Source organism: Equus przewalskii, chromosome 17 (genome assembly GCF_037783145.1).
Source record: "Equus przewalskii isolate Varuska chromosome 17, EquPr2, whole genome shotgun sequence".
NCBI classification, from domain to species: domain Eukaryota; kingdom Metazoa; phylum Chordata; class Mammalia; order Perissodactyla; family Equidae; genus Equus; species Equus przewalskii.
Window position 1 is genome coordinate 45,753,005 of NC_091847.1, and position 25,094 is coordinate 45,778,098.

The window sequence follows — 25,094 nt, forward strand, 5'->3', positions numbered from 1 at the left end:
CTTGGAACATGGTAGAAGTCAGCGGTGTGCTGGAGCCAGTTTGGACCAGCTGGAGAGGGCTAATGGTGCCCATCTCCTCCTACCTCCACATTCAGTGACTTCAAGTAGTTTGCCTGAAATTGGCTGTAGTGGGAGTATTTACACCACAGAAACCAACAAAAAGTACATAGAAGTAAGAGTTGTTTCTCCAGGAGAGCCAGTTATCAAATATTTATCAGTACACCACTGGTGGGCATTCCTTTTGTGGTTGTTTATCTCCTGATGGGCTGATTTAGGAGGTGATTTGCTTTTGACTTATGAAGAAAACAAAAATAGCCATACATGGCCCCATAATGTGCTATGAATGAAAGAATTTCAGGAAAGTCCTTCCCTGCCATCCCTCTCTCACTATATATTCCTAGGATTTCTCTTTTAAATTCACAGAACCATGGAAAAGGTAACATTAAACTTATGAGCAGACGCTGGCCTTGTCATGGTATTTGTCCATCAGAGCTTTTCCTTTTCAAGCCAAACTGATGAAGTTCAGGGCTCTGCAATAATCTATTTAACTGATATTTACTGAGCATCTGCTGGATGTCAGGCCTTCTAGGGATGGAGATAGCTAAAATAAATAAGGTCTGTACCTCATGGGGTTATATTATCAATTGAAAGGAGATAAGTAAACAAATAGATAAAATCATAATTTTAGATAATAGTAAATGGTGAGATGAAAGTAAAACACTTTAATGTGGTAGAGAGTGACTAAGGAAGTGGGATTGCTTTCAGTAGACTGATTAGGGAAGGCATCTCTAAGGAGGAGACATTTGAGCTGAAATCTAAGAAGGCACAGCTGTGTTCTGAATCAGAGGGATGTTCTAGGTGGAGAAGAGCAAGAGCGGAGGCCCTGATGCAAGAGTAGACTAACTGGATTGAAGAACAGAAAGAGAGTGGAACTGAAGTGATGTGAGTTTTAGAAGAGGGTGTTTTGACGTGGGGTACTACAGATACAAAGAGGCCAGATCACGTAAGGCTCTTTTGAGAGTGCTAAAAAGTCTGCCTTTCATGCTAAACAACCTTAAGAAGAATTGAGGCAATAGGGAGAACAGATTGATCAAAATTAAAGTTTCAAAGAATCCCTCTGTTTGATCTGTGGAGAACAGTCCGTAGGGAATCAAAACTGGATCTGAAAGACTTGTTCAGTGGCTACTACAACAGTCCAAGCAAAACAAAAAGGGGGTTAGGACTAGAGTGAAGATGGTAGAGATGAAGAGAAATGGGCAGATTTGGATTATATTCTACAGGTTGAACCAATAGTATTTGTTGATGAATTGGGTATCTATGCAAGGGAAAGAAACAAGAAGGCTCTGAGATTTTTTTTTAATTGAGGGACAGGGTAAATATTATATCTATCAGCTCATTTCTAGTCTGAGATAGGTTGTAAAGAGAATGGGTTGTCTAAATGATGAAGAAAAGAAAAACCTTTAGACTTATTGCAAGTTGAAGAAAAGAGAGCTGTTCATATTGCATCCTTCATTTCAAGTCATTCCTCTAAAGATAAATGATTAATGCATTTATAGTCCATCCAAATTCTCAGATAGCTTTGAGTTGTTAGTGAAATGCAATTACAATGCAGTAGGAAAAAGAGGTTTCCATTAGATCAACAAATAACTACTCTTATATAAAAGAATCAGAACATCTAAATTAACACACTTAAGTCTCAGACTTAATGAGTCTTCTTGGATAAAATATTTTTTTCCATTTCTCTACTACTTTTTTTAGCTATTTCTAGGTTTGCTCTGGGAGGCTTTAGAAATGGAGAAAAAAAATTATTTTGGAAGCCTTTGTTTTATTAGAGTGACCTTAGTTTTTGCGACTGTCAGACGAAGTTACAGGAGATCCCTAGACGGAAAACATGCTGCGTCCATTGAGTGCCCAGCAATTAGGTGACCAGATATCCTGAAAAACTAAACCTGATATAAAATGTCTGTTGAGTGAAATTTAAGAAATATCTTTTGAATGCCACGCAAAGCTTGCAAGAAATTAAGGGAAATTCCCAAGAACCAAAAGCAAAGAAGCAGCAGGAAACAAAGTAATAAGATGACACTGCAGCTGAGCCACCTGCAGATAGTGGCTGATCTCCGTAATCCTGAGTCTTGTTGTTACTTATTACATTATTGACGCCTAATAAATATACAGTACAGTGAGAAAGCCACACAGCTCAAAAAGACATATTTGCACTTCCATGTAAACACCACCCGGGTTAAGATACAAAATATTTCTGGTACCCTAGAATTCTCCCTTATGCCCCTCAAAGTCAATAACCTCCCAAAAGATTACCAGTCTTCTTTTATTAAAAGAATTAAGTTTTTCCTGTTGTTAAGCTTCATAAATTCATTCCTACAATATGTAATCTTTGATATCTAGCTTCTTTAGCTCATCATTATGTTGGTGAGATTCTCCATGATGACACATGTATCAGTAAGTTGTTCTTTCTTGTGCATAGTATTGTGTTGTGTATATCTATACTGCAATATTTATCCTTTTTAACTGTGATGGATTTTTCTGTTGCTTCCTGTTTGAGGCTATTATGAATACCCTATATTTGAACATTCATATAAATGTCTTTTGATGGTTATGAACACTCATTTTTGTGTATGTATGCCTATGCAGGATTTCTGGTCATAGAATTCATATATGTTTAGCATTAATAGATGCTGACAAACATATTTTCAAAGTAATTGTACAAATTCACATTCTTGCTAGCAATGTATGAGAATTTCCTTTGCTCTGTATCTTTGACTACACTAGTTATAGTCAGTCTTTTTCAAATATGGCCATTCTGATGGTGGTCTAGTGATATTTCATTGCTGTTTTAATTCTCATTTCTCTGATGAATAACTCAAAAAAAGGGAAGAAAAAGACTGACATTCCAGTGCATTGATAAAGTAGCGTTTCTGTTTGCCTTTCTGTTGCTTATTTTCTATATGTCTTACGTCTTTTTTTCTCCCTCAACGCTTCCCTTACTGCCTTCCTTTGTGTTAATAGAGAGTTTTAGTGTTCTATTTTAATTCCCTTGTCACTTCTTTTATTGTATTTTTTGAGTTATTTTCTTAGTGGTTGCCCTGGGGCTTGCAATTAACATTTTAACTTGTAAAAATCCAGTTTGGGTTAATACCAATTTAGTTTCAATAGTATGCAAAACCTTTGCTCCTAAATATCTCCTTTCCATCCTCATTACTTGTGATACTATGTCACACAGATTGCATCTTTACACATTATGTGTCTATCAACACAGATTTAAAATTATTGCTTTACGCCATTGTTTTTTAAATTATGTAGGAGAAAAAGAGGAATTAAAAACAAAAAATACATTTATATTGGTATTTTATATTAACTGATTTGGTTATCTTTATTGGTGTTCTTTATTTCTTCAAGTAGATTTGAGTTACTCTCTAGTGTCCTTTCATTTCAGCCTAAGCGCTCTCTTAGCATTTCCTGTAAGAAGGTATGCTCACAACAAATTCTTTCAGTTTTTGTTTATCTGAGAAAGTTTTAATTTCTCCTTCATTTTTAAAGGTTAGTTTTCTAGATATAGAATTCTTGGTTCAGTCTTTCTTTCAATATCTGAATATGTCATCCCCCCACCTCTGTCCTCCATAGTTTCTAATAAGAAATCATATCTTATCAGGTTCACGTTCTCCGCCTTCCCCTGGGTTTGTCATTGTTAACTTGCTGTGTTGGTGGTACTTTTGCTGCTGCTGCTTATTTGTTTAGCGACTTTCCTGAACTAAATCAGCAAAGTCTATATTCTTTGTCATGTGTGGAACTGAAGTCTCTGCTCGATTAGCTTAGTGGTCATCTAATGATTGCACAGAAATTTCTTTAGATGCCTTGGACCAATAAATCTCCCAGCCTTTCCTGAGGGCCTCTGTTTGCCTGTCGGGACATGCCTTTAAGATTCAGGCAGGCCTTAACTTGCAACAGTGCCTTAGCTGTCACTTTCTGCTGATGCAGAGCCTCAAGGTCAGTCAGAGGTGAGGGCTCAGGATTTGTGTGCAGCCCTGGGTCGTTCGCAGCCCTCGGATGCTCACAGCCCTGTACATGCATGTGGCTTGTTGATTCCCAGAAATATGTTGGAGTTTTACAAAGTCCATTATGGACATCTTATTCCCCAGCTTTTTCTTTTAAATTTCTTGATTGTCTTGTTTATCCCAACTATTAACTCTGCTTCAGGCAGCTGCAATGTTAAATAATTGCAAACAACCCCAGGAAAAAGGCTGTTTGCACTGGGTGAGCTCCGAGTCAGGCCAGATAAAGACAGTGTTCCTATTCTTTTACGGAGAAGTGGGTTTTCAAAATTTCCTAGTTTGACGTTTCTGCTGATGTGCTGAAAGCCCAATTTAAAATTAGATGGAAAATGCAAGTGTATACTTCAAAAAAGAGGATATTCAATTTGACTTCTTACTTTTCCATTGTTTTTTTTTTTAAAGATTGGCACCTGAGCTAACAACTGTTGCCAATCTTCTTCTTCTTTTTTTTTCTGCTTTTTCTCCCCCAAATCCCCCCAGTACATAGTTGTATAATTTTTAGTTGTGGGTCCTTCTAGTTGTGGCATGTGGGAGGCCGCCTCACTGTGCCCTGATGAGCGGTGCCATGTCTGCACCCAGGATCCATACCAGCGAAACCCTGGAACGGCGAAGCAGATCTAAACTAATGATTTTACTTAATATGATGCTGCTGTGTGTATATTCGTACGTTTACATCTTCTGACAGTTCTTAAAGGCATAAGATGGTCTTGCACTCTGAAAAACAGAGCTCAGATTTCTTTAAGTGCTTTCAATGTCATGTCTAATTTGCTTTATTGGTCTTATAAAGAGGAAGAGATTAGTTTTGTTGGTTTTAGCTCCCAAGATAACAGAAGCAGGGAAGGAAAAAAGAGTTCTCTTATTCTAGGAGGGAATAACTGGACAGGACGAAATGCTAATAGGGAAAAAATGCCAAAGGCTGCCATTTTAAGCTGCCATAATGATTTCTCAGCTTTGTGCAGATTAAAGGGCTTTGTTTTTCTACACAAACGTTGGCTTCCTTACGCCAAGTTAATCATGCCCCTTCTAGCTCTAAGGCAGGAGAGTTAGTGAATTTTAACTTTATTTCAAAGGGAAAAATTTAAAATGTGCTTGCTTGCAAAGATTCACTTCTGCCTGCATTCTTCAGATTTCTAGTATAGGCTGTGGCTTAGAGTCAGGAAGCTGAAGTAGATTGCTTTGCTAATTCTCCCTGGCTCCCTTCCAGATCTCTCTGTGCCCATAACCCAGCTCTAGGTGGTATTCTGGCTGAGGTTTGTAGGAGGCAGACCCATTTGGCTCTAAAATAAATGGACAATGTGTGATTCTTTAGAGATAAATGCATCTTTTTTTTTTTTAGTTGCAAGTGCCAGGGCCAAATTAGGTGACTCTAAACCAGTTATCAATCTTTGTTCTGAATTTAGTGTCGAAATGAAGATGGTTAGAGTAAGATGAATATATAAAAGGAAATAAATTAGGCAGGAAAATGAAGCATGGAGGAATTCTTTTCCCACTTCTGTTTTCTCCCAATCCTTATCAAAGCTGATTCTGCTGAGGGCATCAGATAGAACCAATATATCAAGATGTGCTGAGCTGTTTAGGGAGATTACAAGGGAATTCTATCTTTACTATTTTCTTAAAAAGAATCAAAATATTTGACATTTAGAAGTCTGGTCATTGTGAGCTTCACAGAATGTTTTAAGAAAAAAAGATATTTCCTATGGAGTTTTTATACTTATTTCTCATCCATAAAATTTTATTACAAAATTAGTTCTTGATTTCCAATATTAAGAATAATATTAAGGACAAATGATAATATCCTAGCTTCACCCAGAAGTGCAAATCTTTAACTATAAATTTTAATCTTTGCCTCATTAAATCTTTGGCCTAAACTGCCAAAGCAAAATGACTATTTTAAATGTTTTTTTTTTTTTTTAAATCGCTCATTTGTAGTAGTGAGAAGTCAAATAACTATTTAGAATGAAAAGTTAACTCCTGAGTGATTTCTCTGGCAAAGCAGCTTATAAGTTATTCCAATGAATGACTAGAGTAAGTGTATTTAGAGTTACAAAAATTTGCAGGAAAAAATGTGTACAACCTCAAGTCACTAATTTTAAGTGATGAACAAAAATTACGAAGCTTTTGCGTGGTACACCCTGAAACTACCTAAGTATCATAAAATAAAATAGTATATAATGTAGGTAATATAATATATAATAAAACAATCTAATACATATAACATGTGCATGATTTATAATGTATGATAAAATTAATATAATATTGCTCTGATATTTATAATCATTCACATGTCATCATTTTTGTCTCCTCCCCAAATAAAAGCTCCGAGGGGGAAAGCATTTGTCTGTGTCTTCAGTGTCTGAAACAGGAACTGGCAGCTGAAGGTGCTCAGTAAATATTTATTGAATGAATGAATGACTAACTCGTGTATCATATTTAGTTCTCTTTGAACATAAACTGAATTTGCTAAGTTTGACACCCTAGAGATTAATCGGGAGCGAGAAAAGCTTTAAATTCATGGATTTGATTTCACAGGCTGAGGTGGAAGTGAAGGTGTCAGCATCGCTAAAACTCTGTGGAAAGACCAAAAGTAGATGGGGTTTGGGTGACCTTTTGGGAAGGCTGGAAACTCCACTTTCCTGTAGTCTCAATTTATCAGGAATCTTTCTCAGACCTTGTCTGTGAACTGCATTCTTTCCTTCAATATATTAAAGAAGTTTTCTTTGGTAGTTCTCATCCACATTTTGCTAGGGGTCTAATGTAGTTAAAATCAATTCTATTTAAAATTCTCTAGGGTTAAGAAATCTCAATATGTTCTGACTGAGTTGCAATATTTCCGTTGGAGCCACCTGCTAGTCTGCACAGTATGTAGCCTTTTCCAACCGGCTTCTTTCATTTAGTCAAATCGTTTGTCTTTGCTTTTCATTATTCTGATTGGTTCATAAAGACATTCCAAGCTGTTGCTAGAGTCACCTTGTGGAAGTTAAATAGAAGATGTTTTGTCATGTACGAAACAAAATCAGAACTAGGACATGTCAGCAAACATTACATCTGAAAAAGGAATAATTTCAGCTCACTTCTACCAGGTTTTCAAAATTGTCAACAAGCTCTGAATCTTTTCTATATACCTATTGCCCCTTGTTTTATCTAACATTTTTTTGCATTTCAATTATTTATGAAAAACATTAGATGAAAGTCAAGCTAAAGCACATGATACAGACATTACGCATGCCTCCTAAATCTCTTAAAACTGGCTTTTTTCTTGGACAGATCAATTGCTAATGTAGGTATCTAGTTACACGACTCAGAATAATAGGGAGTTAAGTGCGGCATGTTTGTTCTATTGCTTGTTTATAGCTATCAATTATTCATGTTTCTCTTCCTGTGCGCTTCAAACGCTGTTGCACCAATGCTCCCTTCTGTTCTAACCAGTACAGTTTTTCTCTCCCTTGAGAGAGATTACCATGAACTCTGCAGTCCATTTTCCTTGGATTATGGTATAATGTTATCCATAGCAAGGAAGAATTTTTAACTTTTTTGCTGTCAGAAATTCATGTGATTGTCAATCAGTTACGTTGAAATGGATGATAGTACTGTTTAGTACTATTATTTTATTTTGCAGAGTGACTATCACAACTGCCAGTACAGAGATCCCTAGGAATATTCTACACCTTTTTACATATCATTATAACAACACAAAAGATCAAAATAACCGCTCAGCAAGTAGCAATCATTTTTAGTATATCTTATTTAAAGACCAATAACAGGACTGGATGCTCACAGCTAAAATAACCAGAGGTTTGGATTGAATATTTAGCTAATTATGGGAACTACCACCTCCAAATTTTTTTCTTGGAAAAAAGCTAAACCTTTGCAAATATGCATGTTTCCTTGTTTTAGCCTATTGTTTGAATTCACAAATCTCAAAAATAGCTCAATTTTGAAAGATTTTGGTGTATATGTCACATCACTAAATGTTTACTACGTATCAAAAGGATGCATGAGACTCTTTTGGGTACTATATTTATACTTATCATATAAAATAGAAGAAATATCATTATTATTTAACATTTATGTAGAATGCATTGTCCTCCTATATGATGGAGAGGTAGCCTGAGCTCATACTTTTAGTGGCAACTTGGCTGCCACACTAACCACTACTACTATTATCAGGTCTTGATTCTGTGTTGTCAGGCTTGTTCTAATTGCTTCATATGGATTTTCTCTTTATACTCTTATGACCATATTGCAAGTAGTACTGTTATCCCCATTTTACAGATGAGAAGGCTAAGGCACATAGGTTAAATAATGCAATTTAGGAAACTCAGAGTCATGGCTCAGCTGGTATCCAAATACAGTTCTGGTTCTAGAACCCAAGCCCTTAGCCATTATGTTTGCTATACTATGTCTGAAGGCTATTACACAAAAAAGATACATATTGTCACAGTGCAGTTTAATGTTTATATACTTTCACTTCCTGTCTCTATTTTCTCCTCCCACACAAACTCTGTTGTGGATTTCAATGAATTACTTTGGAATTCTATATTCCTTGTCCCCATCTTTCTTATCCTGGACGACTTCTTCCTGGAGGACATTTGAAGCTTTCCATCTTTCAATTAAAAAAAAAAAGCTAACAGTAGCTGCAACTTATTTAGGGATACACTGAATTTATCTCCTTAAAGTTTATTTTCACAGAAACAGAAAATACAGGCAAACATGATTTTTTGGGATGACTTTTATTTTTAGATTCTATTACAATGTGTAAGTCTCAAGTATTAACTACAGTATCATTTATGACAAACTCAAACATTTTGAGCATTCATAGATGTATGAAATTTGTAAAGAATTCTATGTAAACGGCATTATTATGTTCATGGCTATTCATTCTTTTTGAAGCAATTCTTGATTGTTTTCCTCAAGAATATAACATAATAAACTACAGATATTTCAAAAATTGGTGGCCTTTATACATAGCTCCTAACCCAGGCCAGTAACTTGGCCATTCTAATTTAGCTGGCCCTCCTTTCATTATTTCCATTAACATTTCTCTGAAATTGCTATTTAGAACTGCTTTATTTACATATGCATTTTATCTTACCTCTTTTTAATAAAGCTATCAAAATTCTATAAAATCATGCTGAACATCTTGGGTTGAGGTTTTCAACGATCAGCCTTGTTGAGCATCAACAATCAGAAACAGCCCAAAGTCACGTAGATCTTTTGCAAACTATGTACCAGTGAAAAAGGTAAAATGAGATTCTCCCACTTCTATCCAAATTGTATGTATGGATTTGTGTTCAAATCTGTTCACTTCAATTTGATTGTGATTTAAATTTTACAGTGTAACTTCCATTCTATATCATGAGGTGAAATGAGTTCAGTGATTAGGTAATTTAAGTATTACTATGACAGTGCCATCTGGAGGGTGATATCTCATATTCAGTACCAAAGAGTAACTTACTTGAAAAAAGAAGTCTCATTTTCCTTCAAGCTTACACTGTACTAAATGAGTGCCTAGTTACAATTACTTTTGTTTTTAATTGATAAAAAGTCACAACCAGACATTCCTGGGAAAACATATATATACAAAACCTAACTATGTTATATTTAAAAAGAAATATTGTTCAACATGGAATAGGTTCAGCATGAACTAGAAGGAAGAGTGACTTTGTAATTTTTTCTTTTTTTGAAATGCTAAGAAGAAATTGTGTTGACGAACCAGTTGCCAATATTTTTTTTTTACATAGAAATCAGGCAATGTAAAAATATCAATAGTAAATGACACATAACCTGTCCACTTTTCACACTATATTATATATGCAGACTACAGTTATATTTATATGGATTTAAAATAATGAGGACAGACTGAATTCAAATTTAAGGTGATATTAATATCTTAATTTAATGTATTAAAAAAGTCTTACAAATGTAATATATTTTGCATGGTTCCCTAACTAAATTGTCAAAACCTATTTTCAGTAGACTTAGCAGGTATGTGATGCGATGCTCTACATAGTCTAAGAAAACACTGCATGGTATCTTTTGTATTAAATAAAAAAGAGGCTCAAATAACCTAAGATGAATGATTGAACATAGTTGTAAAGAATCTTTGGCCCTAGATTTAATTTCATATGTACCCTAAGACAAATGTCTAGAAGTGATAATCTCCTTCATGAATGTTATAAAATGCATCACAATTTTAAAATGTACTAGATAGGAAGTTCTGTGGAAATGTCTCATTTGTTTTTGTCTATCTCAATAACTTTGTTTCTTAGTCTCTCTTGCTATCTCTCATTCTTTACTCTTATAGGTATGTTTCTTCTTATCTTATAGGTACGTTTCAATCTTCTTTATTTTTAACTAGCCAGAACAACAAAAAATATGTTTAAATACTTATTATAGAAATATAATTTCTGTTCTTTTTAATTTAAAAAAGCAAATGAATGAAATATGTTCTATATATTTACTTTGAAAACTCCCACAAAATCTTCTAAATAAAACTACTTTCTACTTCTGTAACTCAGTTTTTGCCTATGCATGAATAACCTGATAGAAGAAAGATCTCATATTCCTGGGATAATCTCATGAAAAAATGTATCACGGCCATTTCTTTTCAAGCCAGAATTAACAAGGATTTTTTTAAAAGCTAGATTTATAAACCTTGGTAGGAAGACAATAGCTAAAGCAAAATGAATATGAGCTTGGTAAACTATAAGCTCAGGGTCCTTTATTGACTGATACATAATATATCTCATAGTTATAAAATTTGAAGGAGAAAGAGACATCCTTCTCATTTTATAGATGAAAGACTAGAGGTCCAAAAGGATTACTAGCACAAATTAGGATAGTAGGTTAGTGACAGGAAAGCAAGTGGCAAGCATCCCAGTTGAATGCTCTTTCATTCATACGAAACACAAGTCTGTTGAAAGCTTGCCATAAATTGTGACTTAAAATCTTGCCATACACATTTAGGATGGTTTGGAGGTGAGGCAGTAAATACTGTGCCCAAGTCGTTATCTGCTCAAACATGTACCATGGTATCAAATAGCTGTCTGCATCTCAGGAAGCACTTCATCGAAGGGAAATATCAACTTTGTTTAGTGCTAAAGAATGACTAAACAATACTGCATGAGGAAGCAGAAAATTGTGACAAAAGAGATTAAGAGTTGGGTCATTATTGGTGTTTTGGGGCAGCACGGTACAGTGTAGATTTGATAAATATTAGTGAATAAAGCTTTCTTCAGTTGCTTCTTTTCTCAATTATCTTCACTTTTTTTCTTTTGAGGACATGTACTTAAAATAATTTTTCATGTTCTGTGGTTATTGTATGAACAAAGAAGGATATAAAAAAAGGCAGGCTACGAAGCACAATACTCTAAAGGTTAGTCTTATCCTGGGTGGTATATGAGTCAGGATGAATGAAAAGTATTTGGTGAAATGAATAACCTACATACATTTTCCCATGGCATTTTATAGACATGTATAAACTGGTTCTGATGCAATATAGAATAAATTTAAGCACCTCAAAATATAGAATGACCTCTGTACATGGATAAAAGAATCTTGTTCCCTAATAACAAGATGTTTTAACTAACCATTCATTACTAATGTCCATTCCTTCTAATGGGGCATTTCATTGCAAAGCCAAGACAAAATACTTTTGTAGCTATGCAAATGATAGATATTTGTGTGTGTGTGTGCGTGCCTGTTTGTATTTGCATGGGAAACACGAATGTTTACAATCCTGTGAAAATATGACAAGGCAGATTTTCTACCTGCTGTTTTGATTGATTAAAAGCAAATAAAATTAAATCACCTTTGTTTGCTATAATCAATAATCCCTATAGACTTATTCTTAGAATTCAAGTCACTTTTACCAATGCAAAAATAGCCATCTGCTAATGCTGCCCACCTACCTTAGGGAATCAGAGCTAGCGACTGCACTGACTTTGAGAATATTTTGATAAAAAGTTTTGGCATAGACCTCCTTAAAAGAGTCTTATTAACACAAATATATCACCTTCACAGGCTGTAAACAATATATCAAAAATGAAGCTCTATTTTTTGCTTTCCTTGCCATCTTTCTCTTTGTCTTCCTTTTCTGTTTTGTCTTTTTCATATTTCTCTTTGTCTGGCTTTGTTACACTATCATATGAAGGGGGAGAGACTGTTGATGGGGTTGCATCTGTTTTTTCTGTACTTGAGTTCTCATTAACATTATCAAAAACCATATCTTTTTTACTAGGCAAGTCATCATCTCTTTCTCCATCTTTTATATATATGCTTGATATATTTTTGACATTTTGCCGTAAGCGGTAACGTCTGTAAGCACGCTGAATGACAGTAGCAGACACATCCTCTTGTTTTCGTTTTAGTGTAGTTGTGATTGGTTCATAGGACACTTTAGAAGGATTTGCAGACATGAACCTTTCTTCCATCTGTGAACGAAGAGAGTCCATCTCTCCACTTTCACCCAAAACACGCTTTGTAAAGGCAAATAAGATGTCAAGACAATGGATCCGGTCCCCACTGACCATGGGCAGGTCCATGGCAATGAGCTGGACTTTGTTTGGTTTTGCTATGAGAAGAGGAGGATCCAGGGCAGCTGCAAAATCAGAGAGCTTGGAGAACTCTATAAACTGAGTGGCATCAGGATCAAACTTCTCCCAAACCTCGTAGAACATCTCAAAGTCATCCTCACTCAGGGGCTCAGTACTTTCCTCAGTAGCAACACTGAAGTTCTCCAGGATGACAGCGATGTACATGTTCACCACAACCAGAAATGATATGATGATGTAACTGACAAAATAGAATATCCCAACTGACGGGTTCCCACAGTCTCCTTCAACTGAACTTCCAGGATGAACTTTTCTTGGGTCACAATCGGGTGGTGCACTGTTGAGAATAGGTGCTAGCAATCCATCCCAGCCAGCAGAGGTGGTAATTTGGAACAGGCAGATCATGCTGTTGCCAAAAGTTTCGAAGTTGAACATGTCATTAATTCCAGCTTCCTTTTTAACATAGGCAAAGTTGGACATTCCAAAGATGGCGTAGATGAACATGACCAGGAAGAGCAGGAGGCCGATGTTAAACAATGCAGGGAGGGACATCATCAGAGCAAAGAGCAGCGTGCGGATCCCCTTGGCCCCTTTGATCAGACGGAGGATTCGGCCAATGCGGGCAAGACGGATCACTCGGAACAGGGTAGGGGACACAAAATACTTTTCTATCAAATCAGCTAGAAACATACCTGGTGAAGAGGGAAGGAATAAAAAGGAAATATTTAAATATCCATGCTACAGAAAATCATGACTCTAAACAGTTTTATCTCCCATCTCATCTCTTAGGATTTCAGGACTGTCATTTTATACTGAAAGCAGTTTCACAGCAATCAAAGGATTGAGAAATCTCAAAGAAAATTAGAATTACCATGGTGACATTTTCTCGCCTTTGCTATTGCTGGGCCTTATTTTTTTCCTTCACAATAATTTTGTAAATTATAAGGACAACATCTTATACTCATGTAGAAAATTCAAGCAATACAGTAAAATGCTAAAATGCTAAAAAGGAAATATAAATCACCCAAACTATCATCAACCATAACTATCGTCAATATTTTATTATCACCCCAGACATTTTTCAATGCTAGCACATACAAACATATACACATGAATGTAATCATATTATACAAGCTTATTTTTGTAATCCAATTGGGTCACTTCATCATATGTCATGGAGATATTTTCATACAAATAACAACAAAATAATTCCTTATAGTTGTATGATGTTTTGTCAAAATAACCACATATTGAAGAATTTTATGTTGTTTTCAATTTTTTTGGCTGAGATGAACATCCAAGTTGGTATATTTTTTCTAGTTGCATGAGCATACTTTGATAATATATTAATAGAAGTTAGGTCAACCAGTATATTTAAAATTTTGTTCTATATCACCAAATCTATCTCCAGAAAGTTTATACAAATTAACACTCCTACTAGAGGTATGTGAAAGTGCTCATATTGCACATGCTTATCAGTACTGTCATTCATCTTTATAATTTTTACTAGAAAATCCTTATAATGTTTACAACATCTAATTGTTCTAATTTATGTGCATTTCTTTTGGAAAAAATAATCCACATTTTTTGTTTATTGGATATTTTGTATTCTTTTTCTTCTTTTTTCTTTTTTTGCTGAGGAAGAGTTGCCCTGAGCTAACATCTGTGTCAGTTTCCCTCTGTTTTGTATGTGGGTTGCCACCACAGCATGGCCACTGACAACTGGTGTTGGTCTGTGTGCAGGAACCAAACCCACGCTGCTGAACTTAATCAGTAGGTCACCGGCTAGCCTCAGACATTTTATATTCTTGTTGGCTATTTTCAACTTTCTCTTTTTTTGCATAATTAGGTTGTCTTCCCACTTTTCTAATGGGAGATTTAGTATTTTATTATTGATTTATGAGAACTATTTTACTATTGGAAGTACTAATCCTTTGTTGGCCTTAAATGCTCCATAATTTTTTTTTTACTTGTCCTTCATTTCAGCCTTTTTTTTTTTGGTGGTGGTGAATTTTCCTCCATAGAACATTTTTATTTTTATGCAGTCATATCTATTGTTTTTTCTTTATAGACACAAGTTTGTGTCATGAATCGAAAGGACTATTCAAGTTCATGGTTAAAAATCTATTTCTACTAGAATCCATTGTTTTACACTTTATTCTTTGACTCGTGATCTTTTCACTGAGTAAATGAATAATTCTCTATGTATTGACATTAAATTATCTATTTGAATTCAGTAAGCTTTTTAAATCACAGTTTTACTTCATCAATGTTACAATGTTATAATAGTCTTAATATCTAGCAATATGTCACCACTCTAATTTTTCTTTTAGATGAATTTTAGAATCATTTATACTGATATTGCCAATTTATTACTCCCATCACACAAAAAGACTTGTTGATATTCTCATTGGGATTACACTGAATTTACAGGTTGATTCATAAAAGAGGGTCACAATTATAGTGAGAGCCTTCTTATTCAAGGACAAGATAAGCCTTTCAATTATTTAAGCCTTCTTAAAAGTCTGTTAGTTTTCTTCATAGAATTCTTATTAAAGTTGTTACTAGATATTTACTTTATTTCTACAGTAACTGTGAACGAGCTTTTTCTTTAAGAACATTTTCTAATTTTTTTGTCCACATATAAAACAATTATTACTGTTGGTACATGTAATTGAAAATTTGTACCTTCTGAACTCTAAATGAATCAATTTTTTTAGTTGACTCTCTTTAATTTTTAAAGAATGCCATAATATGACATGACGATAAAGATAATTTGCTCCACTGTTTAAAAATAAGTACCTCTTTGTTTTCTTTTTAATTGCATCAGCCAACACTGGTACGAAAGAGGCAACAGAGGGACATTCCTTTCTTCTTCTTAACTTAATGGGAATGCTTCCACTATTATGCTTGTTGGTAGTGTGAGATTCCTACCTAAATTTTAATTTGTTTCCAAATATCTTAATTTTAATGTCACCTCTGGTCATAATACTCTTTTTTCAAAAAATTGATTTTGAATGCTTATTCTAAGTTCTGTGGTACTCAGTGTTAGGGTTCTAGGTTATGTGAACTTTAATCTTTCTGGGCCTGCCTGTTTCATAATCTGTAAGTTGAGTTTGTATTAAACGATCTCCATAATTTCTTACTGTCTAAAATTTACAATTCTAAAAATAAATGCAATCCTAAAACACCGGGCAAGGCACATACAGATAAGGAAAAAAAAAAAAGAGGATAGAAAAATAGCTGTGGTAATGGAAGAGGAGGAAGTATAAAATCATGTACTGTGATTCACAGACATGACTGCGGATGGTTGAGAAATGACTACATTTTACAGACTCGCCAAGTATATGGGCATGAGAAATGAAGATGGCATTTTGTGAGACCTTAACTTCACTTTGAATTCAGGAAGAATTTTCTCAAAGAGTCACTAATATTCTAGCTATTAATATCATCATTAATCAAGGGACAGTTCTCATATGTGCTAAGAAAGGGAAGTGATTTCAGATTCTGCACTGGTCTTCTAAAACATGCCTACATGTAGACATAGTTGCTACCTTTGTGAAGGTAATCTTGGAACTCAAATATCAAGGAGTATTATGTGCTTCCAACAAATAGAAAACTTGTGGCTTTGTGTAGCATGAACCCAGGAATTCTGACACAGAAGTTTTTGTTTTGTTTAGTTTTGTTTTTAAGCTTCCTTCATTCTTTCACTTCACTTACTCGGAAGCAAATTTACATTCAAGAATTCAGAAACTTCTCTGAGCATGTGTGTTTGGTTTGATTCAAAATTAAAATCTCATTAATAAATGGTCTTACCTACAATGGAGAGAATCACAACCACAAAATCAAAAATGTTCCATCCTACAGTGAAGTAGTAGTGTCTGAGGGAGACCAGTTTCAGCACACATTCTCCAGTGAAAAGGATAATAAAAACCACGTTTATCCAATATAAAACATCAGTCATGTAGTCACTTTGTCCCTCTTTTTCTACCATCATGGTGACCATGTTTAGGCAGATAAGAACCATGATGGAGATATCAAAAGCTTGGTTTGTTACGAGGTCAAATATACATCCTTGGAACTTGTTCTGCAAAGAAACAAGAATAATATGGAATGTAGAGTAAATTTACAAATAGTGTTCACTAATCATTGCACTAGTAACAATTTTTTTAAAAAGGTATGTCTTCAAAACTTGCATAAATTATCCCTGGCCTTGCTTTCCCTATCTTGCTTTCTACAAGGTTATCTACAATCATCCCTATCTTGTTTTCTGTAAGAAATATTATCAATGGGTTAAATCCAAGTGAGAGTAAATGAAAACTTTTTGTTGTTGTTGTAGACTTTCAGTATATCAGGCCAGTCTTTAGTTAGCCTTGTATACGAACATTTGCTTCTAAGCTTATATCCACCCTAGGATGTTATATATGAATTACCACGATCGTAAGGTAATTTTTTGTTAAGAAAACCTCAGCCCCATTGCCTGAAGTATTCCAAGTTTCTATAATAACATATCTCTAAATTTCTACTTTGTTTTATTATTTTAACTAAAGTGTTGTTTTTTCTTGTACTGATATTACTGCTAAAATATCAGAGACCTATATTTTCCTATCTCTTCCTTGCATAGAACATATATTTCTAGACATAGCCATACTTACTTATTACCTTTCTTGTCAATCTCACTGCTAGTATTATGCTTTCCAGGAAACACATTTCAAAATCCCTTTAATAGTTGTATAGGCAAGTTTTAAAGTATTGTATCAAGATCAGGTAGAGTACTCAAAAAATTAAATACCAGGGCTTTAAATTCATAGATTATGATTCGGTAGGTCTGGCTGAGACCTGGCAGTGTTTCCGTTTAAAAAGTGCTGGGGGATTCTCATGTAGCTAGCTCGGTAATAATTGGGTATCCACCTGTAGGATGCTCTGTCTTTAGGTATGACTCTTTGGTAAGGTGTGTTACGTTGAATATAAATTGAAACGCACATAATGCATTTAAATGTTTTTTTCAATTGTTAGAGGAATATAAAGTACTCTTTGACCGCTAAGCCTCACTATTTCCATCTGAGCCTATTCTGGTCTTTGACCCCACGGTAGGGTAAAGTTCAGATTCATGACCAATTTAGTTGCTTCTTTTGCTATTTGTTGTAATATCAAAGATCTACATGTTAGTTTCACCCTACTGATAGATAGCAATCACTACATTATAAAATCACCATTTGCATAAATAAATTTCAATCAGAAGTACATTCTATTTTGATTCTCTGTAGGCCATTGTACTAGTAGTAAGTTGTGTGCTAACATAAAAGTGAAACCATATATAGTTATTTTTAATTTTTAAAGAAAAACAAAAAATAAGAAGAAATATTAAGAACTGTGATCATGTTCAAAATACATATATTTAGTTATATAAGGACTTTTCAAAAGATTAGCATTCATGTTTAAAAAATAGTACATTAAAGATGAATTTAAAAAATTTGAAAATTTACATGCTAAAGATAAATAGATATATATAGATATATATATATATCTATATATACACATATACATATATTTATTTTTTTTTACCCCTGGCCGAGGTATTGGTTTTTGTGGTTTCTTAGATCCCAGCTTTTTCATTGCATTATAGTATTTCTTCTGCTCTTCTGTCATAAAGATGTCTTGACCTCCAAGGTAAAGAAATAAAAAATAAATCTAGTTAAAACCAGAATCATTGTCTAGATCATTCCTCAGATCATTACGACAGGTTAAAAATGTATTAATATAGAAATGAAATGCATTTTATTATGCGCAATGTAGCTATAAATAAAACCTGTCTTAAGGGATTTACCTACGTGTAGGCTCATGACTCTCCATACATAAAGTAATATGTATATAAAATACATGTATTACATACAATAATGATTGGCTCAATTTTCTTTTGGTGAGGTAATCTGTGTTATTTTAAACTATGTGCTGGTATCACATTTTTATCTGCTACTTTTCTCATCAGACATTTTATTGCTAAATAACAAATATATTAGGAAGGATTATAAGAAATAAAAGTAGTGAATACTTTTTTTTGATGATTTAGCTAATATTTAAGCACTCATTAAGAATACGGGCCAAAATGTGTAGCAAAAATGGTATTAGTTTTACGTTCATTTGTATTCATTTTAAAATGCCATATTCCTTTAGCAGAGAAAAAGAATATACAATAAATATGTAACACACATATCCGTATGTGTATGTGTGTGTATTTCAAGAAACTCTTTAGCTACCTCTTTAATTCCAAGTAAAGGAATTTCAACATAAACGCTTTATCAGGTGTCAACACTATGCATAACAGAGTTCTAGGTAATGAGGAAATTACCAATAATCCAGGGCCCCTGACCTGAAGCACTTTTTAATTGAACACACAACTTTTAAGATTCAACAGCAAAAGAGTCTAACATCAAAATGAAGTTTCCAAACTGTAAAAGCCACAAGGGGGCCTAGACACTTTGCCTGTTCTTTTAGGGTCTGCTAATGTCTTAAAATTATCTGTAATTTTTACAGATTGATGCATATTCTACACTGATCTGTAATATCAATTTCTTAGTTATGGCATAAATTAGTATAATCCATGTAATTAGGAATTTATTTTGGAGAATTTACAGTTCTAAAATCGTTACTGTAGATTCCTGGAGTTAAAAACAATCTGGTTATGGTTTCCCTTTAGTTTTCCTGGATTAGTTAATATTCAGCTTCCTGTTATACTGCATTTTTAAATTTATTAGATACCTAATGATAACCAGACTCCCCTTTCTCTCCTAGAGTGTTTTAATTCACCTTTCCTCTAGTTGATATGGAGTCTTTTTGTAATGTTGATATTCATCTGATCTACTGATGCCGGGCTTGAGAGACAGCCTTCATGCCAGTTTCAAGAGCGGATCCTTTATAGCTCACTGATGGAGGCTGAATATCAAGAGCACGTCAAGAACTTACCAGAAGAAGCTAAGAAAACACTGGGGACAGAGCTCTGAATTAGAGGTAAAAATCAAAGCAGCAGATTTTGTCTTCCCTTGATGATACCCTGGGTGTCAACATAAGGATGAGTGGAATGAAACTAAGGGGAGATTACAAGATGCTCCAATAGAGAAACTTGCATTGCTGTTTTGTTCTACTACAGCTTATATACACCTTGTGTAAAATGCATTCCTTTAAAAGTTAGATGGGAAACACTCTGTAAGTGAGGCCGGTCTTTTTCTATGTTACACTCTATGTCAAGGTTGTATTACGTAGCAGTGAAGACTTTAGTTCTGGTATCAGATCATCTTCATTCAAATCTCATCTCTGTTGTCCTTGGGCAAGTTTCTTAATCTCTTTAAGGATAAGTCATCTCAGCATTACAAGAGTAACTATCTCATTGGTTTGTTGTGAGGATCAATTGAGATAATGCATTCAAAACACTCAGCACAATGCCAGATACACAAGCCCTCAATAATTGTTAGTTACTATTACTATTGCTATTATTAACCTTCCCAATAAAGTTAGTTACTGAAAGGGGTTGCTATACTTAGAATTTACTCTTATGTATCCAGTTCTGTATTAGGCATTTGTGTAAATATATTACCTACTTTTCCCTTTTATAACTTGAACCCATTAATTTGTACTCTAATTTTTAGAAGTGTTTTTTGATGAACTATTAAAACCCAATTATCACATGAACTTATTAAAGATGGTAACATTACTTATAAGGATGATGGATAGCTGGAAAAACTAGTAAAACGGGGTTTATTATTTGAAAGAGATATGGGTAGTTGGTAGAGTCATAAGCTGAGATCAACGTATTGAACTTAAAAAACCTTAAGAGGCAACATTGCCTCTTGGAAAGAATATGGGCTTTGAAGTCAAACAGACCTTTGGATCCTGACTGCCAGGGGACCTGTTACTTGACTTGAAACAAGTTACTTATCTTCACTAGGCCCCAGTGTAAACACTTGTGTAAAGATGCCACTTCCCTTGGTTGTTCTATGGATCAGATGAACTATAAGTTCTAGCAGAAGGCCTCTTACGTAGCAGGTTAATTGAAGGGTTGCTCCTGTCTTCTTTCCTGCTCTTAGTAGAGTGGAAAGAAACCCTAAGCCATTCAGAAAAGGGCAGAAAATAAAAGGTTTGCTTAAATCGTAAATGAAATACTGGAAGAATGGTAAGGGATAGTCAGTGTGTCTAAATTAGTAACTTTTGCCTGACAGTAGTGGTAATGGTGCCAACCCAACCCATCTTCCTGCAGTGGCAATTCTTGTTTCACAAATAACGTTTAAGAGCAAGGAGATTAAAGCATTTAGGGCTGTGATTGTCCCGTCCATGATCATAGAGCTTTTTCTAGATACATGTTTAATTTATCCTGTGTAGGGAATGTTGGGGAGTCATACGTGTGTGCTTATATATCAAAATAACACATATATAATGACTAAAGTTGAAAAAATAATTAAATAGAAAATTAGAGTATACTTTGTAAAATTATTTGCAAAAATAATTATTAATTATTAAAGACTCTCTGTCTAAAGGCATGAATATATAATGTTAGCTAAGTTTGACTCTCGGAAATAAACTGTAAGAATGAAACATGGACTTTTAAAAACATCGTTGAAAAATAAACACCTGTACTTGGAAATGAAAGCATAAATAACATTTAACATTTACTAAATTTTCCATCACTTGCAAATATCAATCATGCACAATAATGACATTTCATTTTATGTATATCCATCTTTTCTTAGACGCTAAGCCAGCATCTTAAATCACTCCCTCTTTGAATTCTATTCCTTATCCCCTCTCTTTTTCTGTGGGTGGTGCTACAGCCACAGTAACTCACTCAACTTTGATGAGAAAATTGAGACCTCCTAGATGCTTTATTCTCTTACAAATCACAAACAATAGTGTAGACTCTCCCCCTCAAATCTCTTAAATGAAATATCCCCTATTCTCAATTGCTTCAAATGACTAATCTGGAGACTGACGTGTGGTCCAGGCAGGAAGTAAAGCAGGGTCTGGCTTAGTCTTTGGTCTCTTTCCAATCATTCTATGCATCATTACTAGATTCATTTTTTATTAAAACTGAGTTTTCATAGTCCCTGGAAAAAGAGACTCTGGAGTTAGATCTATGGTGAAGCTACTTCCTAGCTGTCAAACCATGTGCAAGTGACGTAACCTCTCTGAGAGGTAAAGGGGGGATACTATGCCTTTTAGATCTGTTGTAAAACTTGACTAAGATTACATGCGTGAAGTACTTTACACAAGATCAGACACATCATCAAGTCTTAATAAATATCAATGTCCTGCTTATATAGTAGTCCCCGCGTATCCCAGGGGATAAGTTCTAAGACCCCAGAGGATGCCTGAAACCATGGATAGTACTGAACCCTATATATATATACTATGTTTTTTCCTATACACTTATGATGAAGTATACTTATATATATACTTATGATGAAGTTTAATTTATAAATTAGGCACAGTAAGAGATTAACAATAACTAATAATAAAATAGAACAATTATAATAATAACTGTCCTCATCTTGTACTATTTGTCTTCTCAAAACTCCATCTCAAATCTCCATCCAAACTGGTTGGATGGCTATTCCTTCTGGATTGTTGCCTCCTTTATCAGCACTATGCATGTGCTCACACATTTCTCTACTTCTCCATGTAGATTGTCCATCCTTTTTTCTCCCAGTTGCTACACATCTTCTTATTCATCTTCCAAGTCCTGCTCAATTGTCACATACATCACAAAACTTTCTATAGCTTTATCTATTTTTCCTCTGACTGTCCATGTACATTTCTTTTGTTGTTTTTGTTAATTTTATTATTGCATTTATCACTATCTCACATTATAATATTTAGAGATACAGCAGGGTAGAGGGCCTAAATATATATATATATATATGGTCCATGGGATCAACTATTGACTCTATTAAAACTCTATCACTTACTCTATGTATGCTCTTGGGTAAATCACTTCACCTCTCTGAGCCTGTCCTCATTTATAAGAAAAGGTTTATAATAATAATACCTTTATGGTTGATGTTATGGGTTGAATTGTGTCCCTCCAAAAAAGATGTTGAAGTCTAACTTCTAGTACCTCAGAATGACCTTATTTCGAAATATTGTCATTGCAGATGTAACTAAATTAAAGTGAGGTCATACTGGAGTAGGGTGGGCCCTTAATCCAATATGATGGGTGTCTTTTAAGAAGAAGAGAGACACAGAGTGAAAGAACACCATATGACCATGAAGGCAGAGACTGAAGTCATGCTGCCATAAGCCAACTAATGCTTGAGCAACCAGATGCTAGAAGATCCAAGGAAGAATCTTCCCCTAGAGGCTTTGAAGGCCCTGCCAACACTTTGATTTCAGGCTTCTAGCCTCCATAAATATGAGAAAATAAATCTCTGTTTTTGAAGCCACCCAGTTTGTGGTACTTGGTTACAGCAGGGCTAAGAAACTAATACAAGTGATGTGAGGGTTAATGAAACAGAAATCTCAGGGGAGTGCCTCACTTGCAACATTCAACGAATCTTAATTTCCATTACGTGTCTCATTTCTTCTGCTATAAGGTAAACACCTTGACCTCCGGAACCATAGCTTATGTTGGTCTTGCTGAAGCACAAGCTCAAGACATGCCACACAGAACAGTGGCTCAGAACAGAATGAAGTAACTATTTATGAAATGTGTTTTGAATAAATAATTAATGCATTAATTTTTCTTAATTAATCAATCCTCTACAGGAAACACTGAAAAAAACCATGGCTTAAAAATAGTTATGACTTAAGAGATCATTATTTTACTATGCAGAGATGAATGACATTAAGCATAGCTATAATTGTATACTGGCCAATTATTTGAAAAAGAAATGAAATTCTAATAAAGCTAATTACTAACTGATATCAAATTAAATTTCATAATATGTTTTTGGGAAAATAATTGTTCAGAATTTTTAGTGCAATGAAAAAAACTTAAAATACTTATCTTCTTTTTCTGTTGGTTGAAATTATCTATGATGACACCAATGAACAAGTTCAAAGTGAAGAATGACCCAAAGATGATAAAGATGACAAAATAAATATACATGTAGAGGCTGTATTCGTATATGGGCTGCTTGTCTACCTATAAAATTAACAAAAGTTAGCAGTATGTTGACAATAACAGTCATCATTTTCTTTTTCACATGGTTTGACAAGGTAATCCAAACAGTGCTATCCTGGATGAACTTGGCTTTTCAGAAGTCATAGCATTGTTGAGGCGCAACATAATCACTCCTAAAAATTTATTCAACAGTACATAAATATTGATTACATGCTTACTACGTATATGAACATAATCTTTAAATGACTACACAGGGCTTAACCATATGTAATACTTGTTCTTAGACTTGTAGAATAATTTAGTAGCTAAATGACATAAAGTATGTTTTTTATTTCCAAAAAAGACTGTAAAAGAGATGATATCATATTTATATAAATTTTGCTGACTTTTTTTCATTTGATTACAGAACTGTCTTCACTGGATTTAACTTTCTTAGCAGAGAACTTATTTCACATAGACTCTCCCATGGCTCTTTAAAATATAAAAATATAGTTCTTATTAACTATGAATAAAATACATTATTTCACTTTTATTTTGATAAACTCATAATTAGTGAGCACTTCTTATTGCCAGGCTGTCCTAAGTGCTCTACTTACATTTTCTTGTTAGATCCTCAGAACAATCCCATGAGGGAGGCATTGAATTATTTTCTTTGTACAGTCAACAAACAGACTCAGAGAGGTAAGCAATTTGCTCAAAGTCAGTTGCAGAGCTTGTATGAGATGGTAGAGCCAGAAGTGGAGGCAAGCTCTGTCTCCAAATGCTTCACATGTAACCACTAGACTACTATTGGGTGGAAGTTCTTCATTTTGTGTGGTACACACCAAGGGCTGCTTGGAGCTACTGTTTGAAAACAGCCAAATTAAACTAAGAAGCTTTTAAGAATTGTAGAGTTTAGTGTTATGTCAACCAATACTTACATTAACAGAATCAACGGCTGCATACATAATATCCATCCATCCCTTAAATGTTGCCTGTAAACAAAACATTTATAGAATCTGAATGTGAAGCTTATACTCTAAAATAGCCATACATGAGTTTAGTCTATTTATTGTTGCAACGCTTATTAACTAATATCAAATCACTAAGTATTACTGTATTTCAAAATACCAATTTAATATAAAGTTGTTATATCAAGAACAAAAAGGACACATTCCCAAGTCATATTCTAAATCTTAGTCCAAGCTAATTATTTCCAGGTTGTTACAATTCCTGCAGACCCAGCCCTGGTGGTCTAGTGGTTAAGATTCGGCACTCTCACCACTGTGTCCCGGGTTCATTTCTCAGTCGGGGAACCACGCCACCTGTGTGTCGGTTGTCCTGCTGTGGTGGCTGTGTGTTGCTGTGATGCTGAAAGTCATGCCA

General features: G+C 34.5%; 1 protein-coding gene and 1 long non-coding RNA gene across 3 annotated transcripts in view; one reads left to right on the plus strand and one right to left on the minus strand.

Moving 5' to 3' along the window:
* Positions 1-17,981, plus strand: part of LOC139076807 (uncharacterized) — a 52,802-nt gene extending 34,821 nt beyond the window's left edge. The window contains exon 2 of the long non-coding RNA XR_011528790.1: positions 13,086-17,981. This is a non-coding gene — a long non-coding RNA (uncharacterized lncRNA). The remainder of the gene's footprint in view (positions 1-13,085) is intronic.
* Positions 8,779-25,094, minus strand: part of SCN9A (sodium voltage-gated channel alpha subunit 9) — a 175,295-nt gene continuing 158,979 nt past the window's right edge. For both annotated transcript variants that reach the window (XM_070581525.1, XM_070581526.1), the window contains 5 exons: positions 24,650-24,703; positions 23,613-23,750; positions 18,185-18,289; positions 16,436-16,706; positions 8,779-13,311 (listed from right to left, as the gene is read on the minus strand). In XM_070581525.1, coding sequence (XP_070437626.1) covers positions 12,119-13,311; positions 16,436-16,706; positions 18,185-18,289; positions 23,613-23,750; positions 24,650-24,703 — 1,761 coding nt within the window. In that variant the 3' untranslated portion in view covers positions 8,779-12,118. The remainder of the gene's footprint in view (positions 13,312-16,435; positions 16,707-18,184; positions 18,290-23,612; positions 23,751-24,649; positions 24,704-25,094) is intronic.